Source organism: Austrofundulus limnaeus, unplaced genomic scaffold, assembly GCF_001266775.1.
Source record: "Austrofundulus limnaeus strain Quisiro unplaced genomic scaffold, Austrofundulus_limnaeus-1.0 Scaffold21, whole genome shotgun sequence".
Lineage (NCBI taxonomy): Eukaryota > Metazoa > Chordata > Actinopteri > Cyprinodontiformes > Rivulidae > Austrofundulus > Austrofundulus limnaeus.
This window is the reverse complement of record NW_013952423.1, coordinates 1,809,136-1,824,471: the sequence shown is the minus strand read 5'-3', so window position 1 is coordinate 1,824,471 and position 15,336 is coordinate 1,809,136. Positions and strand designations below refer to the sequence as shown.

Below are 15,336 nucleotides of genomic sequence, written 5' to 3'. Positions count from 1 at the left end.
CATTTATTTCATTAGAGTAAATTTTGAGTATTTGTGTTGTTTTAAATCGTTACTTTTATTTGGTTACATTTAAAACCTAAAAATGATATTTTTACTTCTTTACTTTAAATGTAACACCTAGTTACTCGTTACAAAATTAAATTTATCCAAAACTCATCATGAGGAGTTGTTTATGCACTCTAAAAATGATTTGTTGAATTTACTTTAATTGGTTTCACTAAATTAAGTTGAGCAATTTACATTTTATTTTTAAAGAAACTTTATAAATTGCTTTACATTTACTCAACTTGGTTTAGTTGAACCGATTTGGTTCAGTAAATTTAACACTTAATTTCTTGGAGTGTGTATAAAAGTACTTTTGCATTTACTTTCTTGATTATTGTGAGCAGTTTTATAACTTTTTCTTAAGTACTTATCAGTGAAATAAATTTTTACCAAAGTGATTTTCTGTAAAAGTTTTTTTTAACTTGGTTATTTTTTTCAAGTACTTTATACACCTCTGACTATTAGACACCTTAAAGTCTATTGGATAATCCCTTTAATGTCCGTGAATGAAACTCTGTAAAATGCCTGAACAAATAAAGAAATTCAAAGTTGTATTGTAGGTTTTTAAGCATAAATTTGTGGCGAGTTTAACGCGACTTAAATCTGAATAAATAAATGCTAGAAACTATAAACAAAACAATAATGCTACACAGTTTTACAAGCRTACAGATCATCATGTAGCTAAAGAAGATGAACGAGACCCTTCACCCTCAGTCTGTTGATTTTATTCATCAAACCTGAATAAACAAACTGTTTGTATTTGCTTTGACTGGAATCCAAACACACAAGCGCTTAAAAAGAAAAACAGCTCAAAATGCCCCTGAACTGTTGCATCTCCTGCAGCTTTCTTCAATAATTTGTATTTCATTCAGGCACCGTGGGGAGCTGAAATCTTTTACTTCTCGCTGAGATTCAGTCGCACTTTTTTCCCTCTGTTTTCCACACAAACGAGTATCTGCGACACCAGCCCGGGGGGTGATTGGGGAGGGCTGGAGTGCCACTCTCATCTTTTCTATTGTTGCTTTCAGCAAACACCTGAGCTGCCGCTAAGATGGAGGACATTATGTGAGCTTGGACCGGGATGAACAGGCAGCTGCGTCACGCCGCTGATTGCACGAGCGCCCTGTGAATACTCTGTTGATCATAATTACTGGGGGTTGGAGAAAAATGACCCCTGCAGAAGGCAGATGGGAGGGGATCCACACACACACCTTCTTTCACACACACACATGCTCACTGGGAACAGATCCGTTGAAAAAACAACAACAAAATGCTGTAAAATGAAACTGAGCTCCATTTTAGGAGGAAGGATAAATACCATCATTTATCAGATGATGTCATAGTTTGGCAAATTAAAAAGTGATGAATCTGAAGCTAATTCTTAAAATCTTAAGATTTTTGCAGAAAAAGTAGAAAATGTGTACAAAACTTAGCAATTTGTTGTAAAATGGCAAAATAATTGTGAAAAGTAGATAAAAGTAGCTGAAAATGCTGAATCTAGCACAAAGAATCAAAAAGAGTGTGTTAGCTGAATTAAGCAACTAAAAGAAGTAACTAAAATTATCACAAAAGTTTAATTTAGCTGAAAGGTTAACATTAGCTGAAAATAGCTTAAAATAGCTTAAATTCCAGAAAACAGCTGAAAGATGCATAAAAAGATTTCTGATTTCATCTTGACCTGATTGGTTTTTCTTTGTTGACTAATTTTATTATCATTATGTTAATTCCTGCAAGCTGCATTGTGTCATTGTTTTGTACTGTGTGCTGACGTAAAATAAAGTTTTGTTTTTTAAAAAAACTTAAATTAGCAGAAAAAAGGCTGATAAAAGCACAAAGAATTACGTTAGTAAAATAACTGAAAAGATAAAAAGATAGCTTAAAAAGCTGAACAGAAGCTGAAGGAAGCTAAAATTAACATAAAAAATATTTTTAAAAAAGCAAAACCATAAAAAAATGTAAAGTGAAGAAAAAGTAGAAAAATTCTGAAAGATTTTAAGGACATTGAAGACAAAAAATGGCCAAAAAAAAGCTAAATATCTCAAACAGTATAAATTGCTGAAACACCAAAATCATAGCTGGAATGTCCTGAAGGAGCTAAATGTTTTTATACACAAGTTGCTGAAATTGCACAAACATTGTGGAACGGGATACGTGCCGAAAAACATGCGTAAGAAAAAGGGATCATCTGAATAATGAGAATGTTTTATAAGAGTTGAGTGAACAGAAAGACTCCAGCTGAATCCTAACCTCTAAAGAAGTCTAAATACTTCCAGCTCCACAGGAAGTCAAGGGTTCAGAAAGAAAAACATGCTGGATGTTCTCAGGGAGTTTTTATTCTAAAGAATTTATTCTGCAGGTTCTTTGACATCACTCAGGGGGTTCCTGCCTTAGTTTGGTTATTGTATGATTGACCTTTACTTCCTCTGCCCTCTTTGAGTTTATTGATTTGCCCTTAAAAGAAAGTTAAACCTTGTTTCTTTTTAGTTTGTTCCTGTTTTCACCTCGGTGTTGCTCTGATACACGGAGGGTCTCTGAGGTCTTTTGGCTCTAAAACATCGCAAATCACGGAGTTTAGCTGACAATTTATATCTATAAATTATACAAAACTATAAATTGTATGCACCTTAGTTAGATTTTTCTCCAGCACTCATATCTGTATAATTATCATAATTTCCACATGATACTGAAAAAGCTGTTATGGTTGGTAAAGTGCTGGTAAAAATAAGTAATGTGTTTGTTTGTTTTTTTTTGTTTGTTTGTTCCAATCACCTCTTGATCTGTCTCTGCTGTAACCAACAAATTTTTAATAATTTTCCTGTTTATCATCAACAGGGGCTCAAACCCATGGACCACAACGGGCTCTCAGATCCATATGTCAAACTRCACCTACTGCCCGGCGCCAGCAAGGTCCGTACCACATGATCCAGTTTTATTTTCACTTTTTTTAGATTGTATCTTCCACCGTGAAAGGTGTCGTTGCCTCTGTGTTTGGGTGTTAGCAACATTTTACTGAAACTCAAACCAGACGTCTTTATTTGCATCATGTATTCCTTGATGAAACGCTGCTTTCATTTTTGTTTTGCTCTTGTTAAAATGTACAGGCTTTAGACAATGAAATGGAAACACCTGTTGTTTTAGTGTGGGAGGTTTCATGGCTAAATTGGACCAGCCTGGTGGCCAGTCTTCATTTATTGCACATTGCACCAGAGTGAAGGTTCAGTTAGCAGGGTAAGAGCACAGTTTGGCTCGAAATAATACAATGCACACAACATTATGGGTGACATACCAGAGTTCAAAAGAGGACAAAATCTTGGTGCACGTCTTGCTGGATCATCTGTAGCTGCRTTTCCATTGAACATGAAAATGCGCAAATTAGAATTTCGAAAATAAATTTGCTCAATGGAAACACATCAATTTCGATAAAACTGCCTTTTTTTCGACAAAATGTTTTTGCGCTAGGATGAGGTGGTTTTTTCGGCTGTATCGAAATTGGTGTGTTTCGCAAAACTGCAATGGAAACACTTTTTTCGCATCACGGGATTCACGTGATCAACAACCGGCTGTTTCTACAGGTGAAAAAGAYGACGACGAAGAAGACAACAGGAAGTAGAGGTAGTAGTAGTATCAATGAAGTTGTAAAAGAAAGTAGTAAACTCACCGACAATTTCCCAAAAACGCTGCTCCCAAGTATAAGAGGCTTGTTGCTGGAAAGCCTCGATAAGACGCTGACGTCTCCTCTGATGATGAGCGCTAGTGCCATGGTAGCAACATGCTATGTGTTTACATCTGTTGCCGCCATGTTTGTAATGACTTATCATGAGAACAAGCGTATTCACGCCTGACTTTAATAGCATTTCTTACTTGATGGAAACACCGCAGTTGCGAAACTGTGTTTTTCGACATTAACAGAATATTGACAAAGTTTTTCGCACATTTGCAATGGAAACGCAGCTTCTGACCAAGACAGCAAGTCTTTGTGATGTATCAAGAGCCACAGTATCCAGGGTAATGTCAGCATACCACCAAGATGGACCAACCACATCCAACAGGATTAACTGTGGATGCAAGAGGAAGCTGTCTGAAAGGGATGTTCTGGTTTAAAACCAGGTGTTTCACTTTCATTGTCTAACCACTGTAGTTGTTTCTTGTAACAAACTCTTTACTGCCTCCTGCTGACTACAAATGAAAGTCAGATTCTTATCAACCAGATGTTTGTCAAGTTCTCACCATATTTGGATGAAACCACCTCTGCTGACATCATTAGCTGCTTTTTGTGTCTTCTAATCAAGACAGAACATGAACTTTTTAAAACATGAATGCTCTTAAACCAGATCCCACATGTTGCTTTTAACAGAAAAAGATTAAAAGATTTGGTTTTCTATAGAAGCAGTTAGCATGTTTGCATCTCTCAGCCGTCCTTGACGATTGTTTCATTCTTTCTCTGAATCCTGAAGAACGATTAAACTCCACAAAGGCAGCTTAACGAAAGGCAGAAACATCTCCCTGACTCACGGCTTCCCTTTCTTCTCAAATGATTTGAGCGATTAAACCGATCTGCAGAACAAAGACTCAACTTGACCTCAGCCTGCTTTGACATGCTGCATGTAGAAAATCTGATTCTGAAGTTTTATTAACGTGTCGAGGGTTAAGAGGTGCACCACACACTGTAAAACTAAATCTGAGTCGACTGCTTTATTTCATTCAATAAAGACTTTGAATAAACTGAAACTGTTTCACGTCTGTCTGCCAGTTTTCAGGACGTGTTTTACTCCTGAGTCTCTAAATTTAATAATTATGAATAATAATTATAATAAAGTAGCTAAAGGTTAGCTAAAACAAGAAAAATACACGCTAAACATAGCAAAATGCTACATAAGTAGCACAGCAAAACAAAATAAAATACACTTAAACATTAAATGGAGCAAAGCTAGTTAAAACAAACAAAAAGTCAGCTGAGAGTATCAAAATGTTAGCTAAAACAGTTAAATGATAACCAAAAGAGCAAAACATGGGGTGAAAGCTAAAATTAATAAATATGCTCGCTTTATGATAAATGAAGCAAACGCTAATAACAGGAAGAGGTTAATTTAAGTAGCAAAAGTTTAGCTTAAACCAGAAAATACTAGCTAAACATAGCAAAACAATAGCTAAATAATTAAAGAAACAAATGATAGCTAGAAGCAGCTGAGTGAATTTAATAACGTGTTGCTTTGGAATGTCACAATTCATTTAAATTTGATTAATTAGTTGAACGCAGTTAGTTATTAGCATAACTATCAGGAGTTACAGATTATAAAGAGAAAGAAGCCTGGAGCTCTTCAGTAAAAAAACATTTGTCATCATAAACACATGAAATAATAAACCTGAAACCTTTTTCTATTTAATTAGTCTGTTAAAGAGGAAATCTGCCAACTATAAATCATGTGTGAAGATCTGATCCAGAGCAGCACTTCTCAGCAGATTGATGTTTGTTTTCATTTCACTCTGTGGATTTTAACAACTTGATTCTTCAAGAAAAAAAAATCAATGTGTTTTTATAGAAATGCTACAGTTCACACAGAAAAAAACAGCTTCAGGATGWAAAAAACCTTTCAACAGAGACAACAATAAAGTCACATTTTATTCAACTATACTCACGTTTTTTTACTCCAACTTCAAACTAAAGTGCTCATTTAACAAGTTTTGTCTTTTCAGTGGAAACTGATTAAAACATTTAAAACCTTCACACACTCACTTATTGATTTTTTTTTCAGACACAGAGACGTTAAAGCTGAGATGTGTGATGCTGCTGTGATGCTGTCGATCACAAACAAAACAACAAATATGTCTTTTTTTTTAACGTTAAAAAACTGAAGTACCTGTTTGGAGAAAAAGGTTTCATAATAAAAACTCAGCCAGCTTCATTTATTTCAACTATCAAGTTAGAATGAATTAAAGGTTTTGTTTGAAATATTTTTGTGTTTTTTTCCCTCCTTTATTCAGCATCTGTAACATTATGAAACAAAACTTTACAAAATACGAAGAAATCCATAATGAAGTCTTTTCCCGTCTCACTGTCGCAAACAAACAACCTCTTTTTTTTGTTCTTTCTCCACAACTGAAGGTCAAGATGTTCTTTATTTTTTTAGTTTAGTATGACTCGCTGCTGCTTTTCTTTCCCTGCTGATAAACAGGAACATCTTCTGTGAATGGTCGTCATGGCAACAGCATCCAGAAAATTAACTTTCTTCACTCTGTTTTTTTTTTTTAGGTTTATGAAAAGAAATGTTTACTATTTTAGGGCTTGTCGTGGATTGTGTTGTCCCCTGAAGGTCGGTAGCCTCTTGGCTCTTAAAAACGAGATGTCGTCACCTTTCCTTGCGGCTCCTCCTCAGAACGGTCATTAGGCTCGGTTTAAGAGCCTCATTAAGGCCCGCTAAAGAGGTCATGATTTCTGCCTGCGGCATAATCACAAGTGAAGTTTCACGCTCCGCTGCGAAGCCGGATCACAGCTCYGTCGCTCCTCAAACCACAATCAAACGACGATCAAATGACTTTTAATTGTTCCAGATTAAAGTGCCCAGTTCTGACAGGAGGTAAACACTTTACAGCACCGAGSCTCTGCCGGGACCTCAGGGTGAAGAAACCATCAGCAAAATCAGTCAAAGATCATGTTTTACAGAGTAAAATATGAGCAAAAAATGATTTAATTTAGAAAAACTTCAGACAAACTGTAAAAAAACAAAGCTAAAAGAGGCAATAATAAAAAAAACATGTTTAAAAAACCTAAATATGTTTTAACTAGCGAAATTACATTTTCTGTGGAAATACAAAATGGAGCTCTGAGTGAGTTTTACTAAAATTTGAGTTCTTTAAGCTAAATTAGGCACAATAAAAGCTGTAAATGGCTAAAGGCTAGTGAAATTTTGCTGGAGCAAAATGCTACGTAAGTAGCACAATAAAGCTGAAAAAACACTGTGACATACTTATCCTTCAAATACAAAAAGTCAAAGAAAACATTTATACTTAAGAAAGTTAGTATAGTGCACATGATTTTACACATTTTGTCCCATAACTGGCCTATTTTCTCTTGAATTTGGCTCAGCAAAGTGAAACAGGAAGTGACATCAAAGTGGGACTCTTAAAGAAAAAACTCTCTAGTCTTTGTTTATTTGAACAATCTTACTTAAACTCTTCTACTCCGATAGTGACTCAAAATAATCTAAAGAAACATCAGATTATTCTCTGATTGTTGTAGCATTGCTCTGTTTACATWCAGACATTCCCCTTTGACATCACTTCCTGTTTCTTCACATGCAAATATCCCAACAACTGTTCATCTCAACGGMGTGAAATTTGTTTTGCAACATGTTAWCAATGTTCTCGTTCCAAAAATGCATTCACATTTATTACAAAAATTTGATGTCACAGGCACTTTAAACATTAAAGGCTAGTTAAAACAAAAAGTCAGCTGATCATAGCAAGAGTAGCAGGAAGTTAGCTAAAAGCAGTTAAATGCTTAAAAAAGAGCAAAACGGGGTGAAAATACAATGATGCAGTGATGTACATTTAAATAAATTTCATTACTCTGTATTAATTTTCATATTTTTTACCTGAGGATTTCAGCTGGTTGTTTTAGTTGTCAGAAGAGTTATTTGTCTCTGCAGAGTCTGAAGGACAACAGTGATTATTAGAAATAAAGAAGAACCTGTCAGGACTATTTTGTTACCTCAGTATTTATGACATTTGTGATTTTCTGACCTAAATTTACAGACAACATGTCTGAACTGGTGTATCAGACTGATTGGATTCATAGAAAAGATGCTTTTATTGTGGTGTTTCTGAGTTTTTGTACAGATCTGCGTTTTTAAAACACAGCCGGAGCTCCGGCACATCAACAAGTCTTCCTCCCACACGTCTCTCTTTCTGCCTCATTACCACCCTGTCCATCTCAGGTATGAGGAGGCTTTTAAAACTAAAGCTAGTTAGAGCGGGGCAAACTGGAATTCAAAGGAGGAAACTTTTGCGATAATTGGTCGGGGAGCAAAGCCTTTTTAGCCTCTGCAGCTGACGTGATAATGACACCAGTTGCTCATTTGTAGCACGGACCTCGTTCTGCGAGCTGCTGATGGGGGTGAAAAACTKCTGAACAGAAGCCACAGATGCCCTCATTATTTATTTAATTCCCTGCTTTCTTTCATCAGTCCAGTTTAAGGTAGTAATAATGGGACTCAGAACCTTTTCAAGGCTTAGAAACTTTTGATAAAATCCCCAGCGCACCTCGAGATCTGCCTRCTTCGGTCCGGTTTATTACCAGTCCGACCCATGAGTCACTTTATGTCACCGCGCTGAACGTTAGCCGAAATTTAGCTCCACGTCTCCACTTCCTGCTAACGATCCACTCYGAGCTGCTCGACCTTCACACGGTGAACACTTAGCACCGTTCTTCTGATCTAATGTCCATCGACAGGCTGGTTATTTGGAAGCAGGGTTGTGTGGAGAAGTCATGAGCAGTCATTATCTTACCTGCGGTAAACAGACGTGGAAGTGAACTCGGTCAGGAGGATCAGGGAGACATTTATCTCAGAAGAGTGAAGCCAGTGGCCAATCCGAGCGTCTAAAACATTTAAAACTACGTTTTTTTTTTCCTTGATGTTGATAAAAAGTAAAGTTAAAGATCATCAGAGGTGGGATTTAATCTTAATTTATAAACGTGTTCCTGTGTCTTTCAGGCGAACAAACTCAGAACCAAGACTCTGCACAACACACTCAACCCCTTCTGGAACGAGACGCTGACCTACTACGGCATCACTGACGAGGATATGGTCCGCAAAACTCTCAGGTAACGACCAGAGCAGGAGTGACGCAAAGTAAAGAGGAAATAAAAATTAATTAGAGGAGAGGTAAATGGGAAATARCATTTAATAGAAGGAATTAGTTGCAGAAATTGAGTGAATTGTGGAAAGTAATAAAATTAGGAAGTTTATAATCAAAGGAAGTGAAAAAAACAATAGGATGAACACAAAAGATAAAAATAAAGAATGAGGAACAATTATAGATAAAACAGGAGGAATGAAAAGAGGGAGCTGCTGATGAAAGAGTAAAGGACAAATAAAACTAAAATCAAAGACGACAAGAGGRGAGAACAAAGGTCACCAGAAGAAATATGAAGAGAAGGTATAAAATAAAACATTTTTTTATATTCTGCTTGTTCGACTCGATTTATGAGTTAAGAAAATCTCTTCTAGGAAGCAGAAATGTTTGACAGATTTTCCTGGCTCATGAATCAAACAACAGTTTTATTATTATTTTTTATCCAGAAACTGTTTGACCCCAGAAAAAAAAGGTCTCTCTTCATGTAAATCTTCTTTAATTCAAAATAAATCATATCAGCACCCTGCAAGTGTTTCACTAAGTCACTGATTTGCTGCTCTGAAACACAATAAAGATCTGAAGCATCATCTAACATGATCTGACCTGCAGCCCGGGTTTTAAATAATACTGTAAAATGATTTCAGCACCATTTGATGAGTGTAATTATTAATGATGTCTGCGTGATTACATCCCATATGAGTCTTTTTACAACGTGCTGCGGGACGCACAAAAGCTGCTTAATATGCAGAGAAAAAGCTCTCAAAACAAGCAGGCTTCATCTCCACCAGGCTTAGCGAGGACCACGTCAGGTTGCACACAGACGGCTCTCTGTMTTTACTGAAGACGTGCCGTCGCTCTGCTGAGAGCTCCAATTATCGGCTCCCATTAGAGCTTTAATGAAACGGCAGAGAGGAATGTGGATCTGCGTGGAGAGACGGGGTGAGAGGGCACCGTGAGCTGCTTTTCCTGTGACCGACTGACAGGATGGGAGGTGGTCAGGTCCTGGTTCAACAGTTTGGAGACAAAGTAAAAGAGATAAAAAATAAAAAAACACAGGAAATGTTCATGATGAAGTGAAAGAAAAGGGTAAAGAGTCGGTGAGACATGTTTTGCTTTTTAACAAGTTTAATTTATGCAACAGATTCTTTCTGAAAAGAATCACAGAGCTGGCAACACGAGCCAAAGTTTGTGTGAGCTGTGATTGGTCAGACTGAGGTGTGGGCGTGGCTTGAGTGAAGGCAGCTGGGGAGAGGAAAATAAATTTTAGTCATAACTTGTGACAGGAAGGTGCAAGCTGCACCAAATTTGAAATCAATAAATTATATTTACGTTTACAATAATTTTATCATCACTTCATCTTTTAGCCTCAACCACAAGTCCATCCGACCAATCACAGTTTACCCAAACTACCCAAGACCACAGAGACCCCCTTCTCTCCGTGTGGTTTTTAACTTTTACAGACTTGAGGACTCRGAAGCTCTTCTTGAATCCGAGTTTTTACTTTTCAAACCGGCACTCGACAAATTCAAGATAAAAATCAAATTTGATCTTGATATAATCAAAAGGGTTGTTGTTAATCAGCTAAATGAAGTGACTTCTCATCTGAATGTTTCTGTTTTTATATAATCTTTGAGCCTTTTGATCAGGCTGAATGCCTCCTAACGTATAATTATCTCATCACTTCCTGTCGTTCTGATGGGGTCTGACAAATCTCTGAGCTCCATCTCTGCACGACGTCTGTTTCAGCTCTAAAGTGAAGCTTTTGGTGAGAATAAGACCCCTGAGTGATTACGTCCAGGTTTTATTGTTTTCAAGGCCTCGATTTAACCTGGAAACAATGATCTGAGCTATTAATAAATTAATAATCTATTTCATTCTTCTCTCAGGATCTCAGTTTGTGATGAGGACAAATTTCGCCACAACGAGTTTATCGGGGAAACACGGATCCCCCTCAAGAAACTGAAGCCCAACCAAGTGAAAAACTTTAACAACTGTCTGGAGAAACAGCTACCGGTACGTTCAACACAACACAAACTCACAAACCCCGCTGGTGAGGTGGGTTTATACAGTTTCTTTTAACAAGGGTGGAGGTGAGCAACAAATAAACGGGCGCAGCCGAGACTCATCATTCAGAACACCAACGCTCGGCTCATTGGTAGAGGTATAGGAAATTATTTATACGCTGAAATGTTGCGATATTTCGTGAATGGATTCTTAAAAATTAGTGTATTGGTTTTTAATTAAGGCTTAAAATGTAAACTTTCATTTCATTTCAATTAATTCAAATTCAAACCATTAAATTCAGTTTCAATTTAGTGAAATTCATTTTCAAACCAATGCGTTCAGATTCAATTTGAGCAATTCAAATTCGGTTCCTGCTGGCACAAGATTTATTCCATACAACTCCACCTATTTAACACACAAGTTTGAGCCTCCAGGTCACATAAAGTTACCTTGTAAAAGCTTTCAAACAGGTGTCGTTGAGCTATCCTCCACATTTGGATTATCTAGAGTTACATCAGTTTGCTTCAGCTCTACAGCTTGTAGGCAGGTTTCAGAAGGGTGTTCAGTCACAGTTCAATGACACTCCATTCCCATGCTCTCATAACACATAATCCACTCCCGCAGCCCTCTCACGGGCTCAAAACACAGCGCTTTAATCTGTCATGTGGTTTAAATAAAGTCCTCTGTTTCTCCTTGCAAATGCCAACCTTCAATCTTTGGGGCAACCGTGCAAAAGAAAACCGCACTGCAAATATTCAGCTCATCCAGCCTCTGAAAAACCAGATAAAACCAGAGTTAACAGTGGATGTGACTGACGTGATTCTATATTTATTCTCTGTAAATAGTCTAAAACCTGATCTGTATCATAAAAGTCCCTGAAGGATTGGAGAACACAAACCACCTTTTATTCCAGAGTTTTAAACTTACATCAACGAGCTTTTCTGCCCCCGAAATAAAACTCCGCTAAATGTCAGTGCAACACTTTAGCTGAAGAACTACACACCTGTTGGCATAGAAACCTCTCATGTACCTGCAGAGGAAATGCCTTTTGATGAGGTACGTTTTGACGAATCTGCCATCCTCTCTGGATCTGAAGACCAGCAGACAGCCGAACAATGAGAAGTTAATTGGTGGCTCACCCTGTTATTTTACAAAATGAAAGATTTAATTCCAGTTTAGATGACATTTTGTGAAATTCCTCACACGCTTAAAAGCTTTGACCCAACCTGAAGCTGAGTGGCGAAGCTCAGGTATCAATCCCAAAAGTACGGACATTCTTGATCCCAAGAAGGTAACATCGTTACGTAGAAGATTATTTTGTGTTGCATCAAATTGACCAGACATCCCTGAAAGCATCTATTTCAGTCAGAATATTAGCGTGAAGGTAGAGAAAAGAACAAAATGAAGTTACAGTTTTACATGAAACCTGAAAGATTTTAATTCTTGTTCAGTTAGAAAGTGGGAAACATTTTAACAAACTTAGTAAGTGCTGCAGATATGAGGCTCCAAGGAGCTTTCTGTGATTTTTGCTTTTTCACCCTTCAGCTTATTATGATTTGAGGGGTCTGCATGTATTAATATTGCATCATCGCTCAGACCTAACTCTTTTATTTTATCCTCAAATAATCTGAAGACTTGCACTCCAAAAGGTTTTACACCTGATAATCTGTTAAAGAAAGTGCCAGTTCCCTCTTTGTCTGAAGGTTTTATTTCATTTTTTTATTATTATTATTTTTTAGGACCAACACAGTATTCAGCTTGACATGTTGAACTAATAAAAACAGAATTTGTTAAGGTCACAAAGTGCTACTAAAGATGAGCAGATTATACAGATAGTTGTTTTTCAGTTTGAGTTGTGTTGGTGACGTTTGAGCCTCTCAGCTGGTGTTAAAGGTAGTCACAGAGCTGAGTTGGTGTGTAAGCTAGTTTGTCATCAGGCTGACTATAGGAGACAAGTTGGCAACTGAACATAAGCAAGCTTTGCTTTCATGTTTGGAGAAATAATTTTCTTTAATCACTGCCTGTTTTTTGTGGCCTTTTCTAGGCTTCCTGCAGATTTTTGTTGCTCACATTGAACCCACCTTGGTTCACTTTGTACCCACCTAATCAGTCCTTGTTTATGATTTAATGTTGGATTATATTTCTGAAATGAAGATGAGCAGATTTGGACCAGCTTTTATTTTATTATTTATCATTGGTGTGGGTTTTAGACTGAGACATTCAGGGCTGTAACCTCTGTTTTCTGTCATAAGCCCAGTTTCTGCACAGATGTCAGTATTTAGCTGTAGAACTACAAATTTTATCGAAATAATATGAGAGGATTGAGATCCACGTTTCTATTTTGAGAGAAATTTAGTTGCACTAATAATTTAAACATTTTCAAATTCTAACAACAAAACTGCACAAAAGTCTGTTCTAGCAGTGTAAGTGTGAAAGTTAAAATAATCTGCCTTTTCTGCGTAAAGCAGATTACACAGAGGACAAACTGTAGAGACGCAACAAGGTGCTAACAACACAAGTGTGGTTTTGTTTAGAAAATAGCCAAAAATAGAAACATATTTCTTACAAAAATGGCACGGTGTAAAAATAATTGTGTTTGCTTGAACTGCTGGAAAGGTTTTGAGTTTTTCTGAACATCATAAACATGAACAGCTCCTGCTCTGATTAGCTGCTAGCCTGATTCTCCAAACTGTCATCATTCTCACTGACATCTACTGCAGGTAAGATACTGACTGCTCATAAAATCTCCACAGTAACCAGACCCTTTTCTTTGCCGTACCTCTGTTTTTCTGGTACCGTGTAATTCCTGGAACCCTGTCAAAAACACTCAGAGCTGGATTGTGTTTGATAATTACTGTCGTGTTTCTGTCTTCCCAGAATATGGAGTTCAGAAAACAGTGAATGATGTGCAGAGTGAGATTTATATTCCATCCTATTAAAGAGCACTTAAGCTGCTCTAATTTAAATTTATTGTTGAGAAAGTCGCATTAGAGGTGTGCGGTTTTACTGCGCTCAGTTCAATTAATGGACACCCTCCTCCAGCCAGTCATAATTGAGTTTTCCTGCAGACCATAATACAAGTAGCTGGAAAATGTTAATCAAAGAGTCCAGAGGAGCAGCGGGGCTGATGGTGGAGTAGATTAATGATGAGTCATTAGAAGGAATAAGAGGACGGACCTTTTTGTCTTTAAGGAGCAGAGACCATTTAGTTTGACTGACCTGTTTTCACACGTTTGATTGGTTTGTGTTGTTCATTACTTCAGCTGACGTCAGTCCAGTCCAAGATGGCCGCCACAGCTGACTTCTAACACCAAACATGACTCATATCCTCCTTTTTAACACCAGCCTGCAGGGTGTCAGCTCTGTATTAAACATGAGCTGTACTCGTGTAAAATAATTACACAGCGTGAAGCTGGATGAGGTTATTTGTGTTTTTGAAACATCTTAAACGATACATCAGCGTTTAGGCTCAGGTTTCCTGTTTACACCTGCACTTCAAGCAGAAACACATCACCTGAGATGTGTTTATACAACAGGAAATACTCCGGAGTGGAGCACAGGAGGCAGAAAACACATCACTCTGTTTTAAAGAAGTCAACAAAGCAGTGTTCCCAGAGTAGATTTGATTTTGAAATCTAAATTTATACAGATTATATTAAACCTTAACATGGTTTTATTTTGAAATAACTTCTTGAAAATGAGTTTGCATTCAGACATTTATGTTTTTGCAGAATTTATTGTGGCATTGTTGTGAAAAGACTGGGATAAAATTTGTTTTTCTTGCAGAAATGCTCAGAGTTTGTGTTGGAAATAACTCTCAGCTACAACCACACCAAATTTTAGCTCAATATTCTTGAAGTTGTCAGATTTTTTGACATTGTTATGTTTGCTAAGGTTGATAAACCGTAGAATTTATTAGATATTGTGTTAGCAAACAGACAAACGAGCACACATTCGCAGGCTCGCACTTCTTTCACTGCAGGAGGTGATGACTTCATAAAGCTGTGGCTTTTTTAGAAAACATACAGGAACAAAACATCAGGTTTTAGTCTCAGTCGAGCCGTTTTTATTTCTTCTATAAAAACGTCAACGTTTGTCGCCTGCTTCTCGTCACAAACTGTCTCTCTTTAAAGAAAATACAAAGATGGGAGCAGCACCACGGCCACGGGGGGCAAAGAAAAGAGTGAAAGTGTATTTGACAGTAAAGTGAGGTCGCAGCTGAAACATGTCGGCCCGTCAGATGAAATAGAAGACCCAGGTCCATGGAGACGTCTGGTAAAAGTCATGTGGAGAGAGTCGCTTCCCTGGAGATCTCTGATTACGCTCCTGCTGGGAGCCCTGCAGGAAACGCTGCTGAGAAATGTCTCCTACAAACTGGTGTGTGTGTGTGTGTGTGTGTGTGTGTGTGTGTGTGTGTGTGTGTGTGTGTGTGTG

At 37.4% G+C, this 15,336-nt stretch overlaps 1 protein-coding gene across 2 annotated transcripts in view; it reads left to right on the top strand.

Moving 5' to 3' along the window:
- doc2b (double C2-like domains, beta) overlaps window positions 1-15,336 on the top strand; it is an 87,655-nt gene that overhangs the window by 58,072 nt on the left and 14,247 nt on the right. For both annotated transcript variants that reach the window (XM_014004028.1, XM_014004027.1), the window contains 3 exons: window positions 2,878-2,952; window positions 8,757-8,866; window positions 10,785-10,911. In XM_014004028.1, coding sequence (XP_013859482.1) covers window positions 2,878-2,952; window positions 8,757-8,866; window positions 10,785-10,911 — 312 coding nt within the window. The remainder of the gene's footprint in view (window positions 1-2,877; window positions 2,953-8,756; window positions 8,867-10,784; window positions 10,912-15,336) is intronic.